We start from the raw sequence: 3,043 nt of genomic DNA on the forward strand, positions 1-3,043 counted from the left end.
TATATATATATATATATATGCATATGCATGTATATATATTTTTATATACTTATATGAAAGCAGCATATTATTCTATTATTCATATCATGTTAAGTATAGCTTAAAATTACAGAACTCTATGATTACAATTCATAAGGATGAAACAAAAATATCTAAATTATGAAACAAAGAGTTCTGATCTTAAATTAAGAATCCATTTCACTGAACACTTCACATATGCAGTGGCTCAGGTCACTCCTTCAACCTATTATGTGTTCAGTAAAGGCACAATCAGACTAAATGAACCTACGTACCTGAATAGTCATCAGTTCCATAATCTTCTGTAGGGTCTTCAACTGGACTAGAGCGAACTCTTTCCACTTTTGGAAAATCATTTCTTGGTGAGTAAGGCTGAATGGATGTTCCATACAGGACTAAGGACCACTCTTTCAATTTGCCTAGAAGTATTTAAAAACTAGTTTTAGAGACCATTTCTGTTTGCTGTGTTTTACAAAAACATATAATTTGTAAACATGACTTTGTCCACAGGTATGGAAGACACTGCTTTTCAAATAATTGTCTGCAGTTCAATATTCTGTAATCACTGCTTCACTATAAACTGAGAAAAGATACTTTCCTCAATCACCGTTTTTATTTTCAGCCTCTTGTAGGTCCAGCAGTAGTTGTACTATGGATTGAACTCAATTTAAACAATAAGCAACAAAACCTTACGCCATACGGTTATCTGGAAAATGTTCATGGCACTCAACAAGGAGCTTTTGTCCTGAGTTTCACTTTCCCTCATTAACATTGATTATCCAGTAATTATTATTTGAGATCTTTTAGCTACGTAGCTGTATTCAGAATTCTGACTTAAGAAAGAAAGGGGTTACATTTTGTTTGTTACTCAAGAGTACTTCTTGTTGGCTTAGAGGAGACAACTCGATTAACAGGATACAACTTCTTTTAAAATCTCCACAGTAGAACACCCGTGTCCCCTCTTAAACCAACACAATCTCTTATTTATTCTCCTTAGTTATTTGGAAGGTATAGCATTACATTCTCTGTGTTCATCACTAATATTATATCCTCTCAGTACTCGAGTGAAGAAACAATGCCTGCAGCATTATCTGACTTTTTTTGAAAGGTGGGTTTTTTTTTTTTTTTTTTTGGTGTAAAAATAGAACAATAAGTGTATATCAAGTCATTATTTCAGACTGGCAGGACACAAAGTGTGAACTTTATTCCCCACTTTTCTGTCTATACTACCTGGTGGATTAATTTTGTGAAAGAATGAAAGGACTCCGGCCTAAAATAATGCCTAAAGTAATGATGTATAACAAGCACATCCCTCCTTGCAAAGATGGAACTTAAGTTTGATTTTATCCTATTCTCTTTATTGTATTTAACTGTGTTGGAGTAGCTAGCTGTAAATGTCCAAGTTCTCATCAGAACTGAATGGAAACAGGAGAGCAGGGAGTATTTATTTTCTGAATTTGAAAGATCCTGTTTTGGAGGCTGTTATGTGATTAAAGTACTCTTCCCTTAGAACTATTATTTAAAAAGAAATGTAATCCAGGTATGTTTCTTCTTAAGAAAATAACTTAGTTTGCTTCTTGTAAAATTAAATTCAAGCAATCTTCTACTTTTTCATTTTAATGATACTCAATAATTTGAACTTTCATATTGTTCACTTGGAATATTTCAACCTGTGCAAGCAAATTACTCAGACCTTTGAAGTGATTTTTTTGTATATTCCCCAACGTCACCTGCTGTCCTCCATTGACATGACCAAGACAATACAATATCTCTTGGCTCTAACATTCATCTTTCAAGCAGTAAGCAACAGTAAGCAAAAACACCACCTGACAGATGATAGCCCAATTCTTTTAAATGTTACATACTGGTGTTAAAGATGGGAATCTCTGTTATCTCTCTGTCTCTTGCCAACCCAATTAATCTTTCTGGGATAGAAATGTCTACACTTTGGAGTAAACCCTCTCTGCTCTATACTCAGTTTTTGAGAAGAAACTGTAGGCAAGATTCTACATCACACAACAGCTGTTTCACACTGTAGCTTCCAACTTTTCACAGCTAAAGCAAAACTTTAAAGAGACATTCAAGCCCATTTTAAAAAATTGTTGAAGAGTCTATCACAGCTACTGTTCAAGTACTGCCTACTTACCTTGGCTGTAAAACTTCATGCACCTTATTTTTGATTTGTCTTTTCCTGTCTAGCTCACAGCCATGTAGCTATTTAGTCCTTACTAGATTAAAAGGACCCAAATCACATACTGTCTTCTTGTACAGACATACAGGGATCAAGCTACCTTTCAATGTTCTTCAGAGTGACTCAGCTAGGTCCTCAAAGACACTTTTGTTTTTAGCAAATGAGTCACACAGGGAGCTCATTTTTAACCAGATATGAAATCATCTCTACAGCCTTTTCAAAGCTACAGCTTCTTCATGTACAGGCTCTGGTTTTTTTTTGTGTTTTAACCCACTTCTGCATCATATGGACCACAATGTATTTGGTGTAATTAAAACATGTGCTTTGCTAAGTTATTCAGACCTTTTCATCCTTGTCATTACTATGCTCCAGACAGTAAAATTCCCAAGGGTTGATTTTATACTTCTTCCAAAACACTGGTAAAAATACTGAATAACAGAAAAATGTATTTGCAAGGACCCACTAAAAATAAACATAGGTAAAGATGCTCCTTAGGCATAGGGTATTTTGTCTGGACTTTACACACATGGAAGGGCTAGTACTAACACCACTGCAAGAAGTACTAGTGTTCTGAATGTATACCTAATGCCAAAGGGCAGCGATGGGAATAATGCACAGTCTCACAAGAGATTAGGAGACTTTTAAGAATGGTTCAGTAAATAAAGAGGGGAAAAATTCATGTGACTTGCCAGCAAATAAATGAAGTCTGCCTCAAGGCAGGCTTAATTTGCACAATGAAAATATTTCAATATCTAAGTATATATACATACACACGCGTGCTGCTATAATGAATAAACAAAGTGTGCGCATTTAAGCCAGAATCTTTCTTTCCCT

The 3,043-nt window shown here is 34.9% G+C and overlaps 1 protein-coding gene across 1 annotated transcript in view; it reads right to left on the minus strand.

Annotated features, from left to right (window-relative positions):
- Positions 1 to 293: 293 nt before the first annotated feature.
- LOC103775885 (proprotein convertase subtilisin/kexin type 5-like) overlaps positions 294 to 3,043 on the minus strand; it is a gene marked incomplete at both ends in the record, with an annotated part of 57,979 nt that continues 55,229 nt past the window's right edge. The window contains one exon of the mRNA XM_008943359.1: positions 294 to 437. Within this exon, the coding sequence (XP_008941607.1) occupies positions 294 to 437 (144 nt within the window). The remainder of the gene's footprint in view (positions 438 to 3,043) is intronic.

Source organism: Merops nubicus, unplaced genomic scaffold, assembly GCF_000691845.1.
Source record: "Merops nubicus isolate BGI_N331 unplaced genomic scaffold, ASM69184v1 scaffold5887, whole genome shotgun sequence".
In the NCBI taxonomy this organism is placed as follows: domain Eukaryota; kingdom Metazoa; phylum Chordata; class Aves; order Coraciiformes; family Meropidae; genus Merops; species Merops nubicus.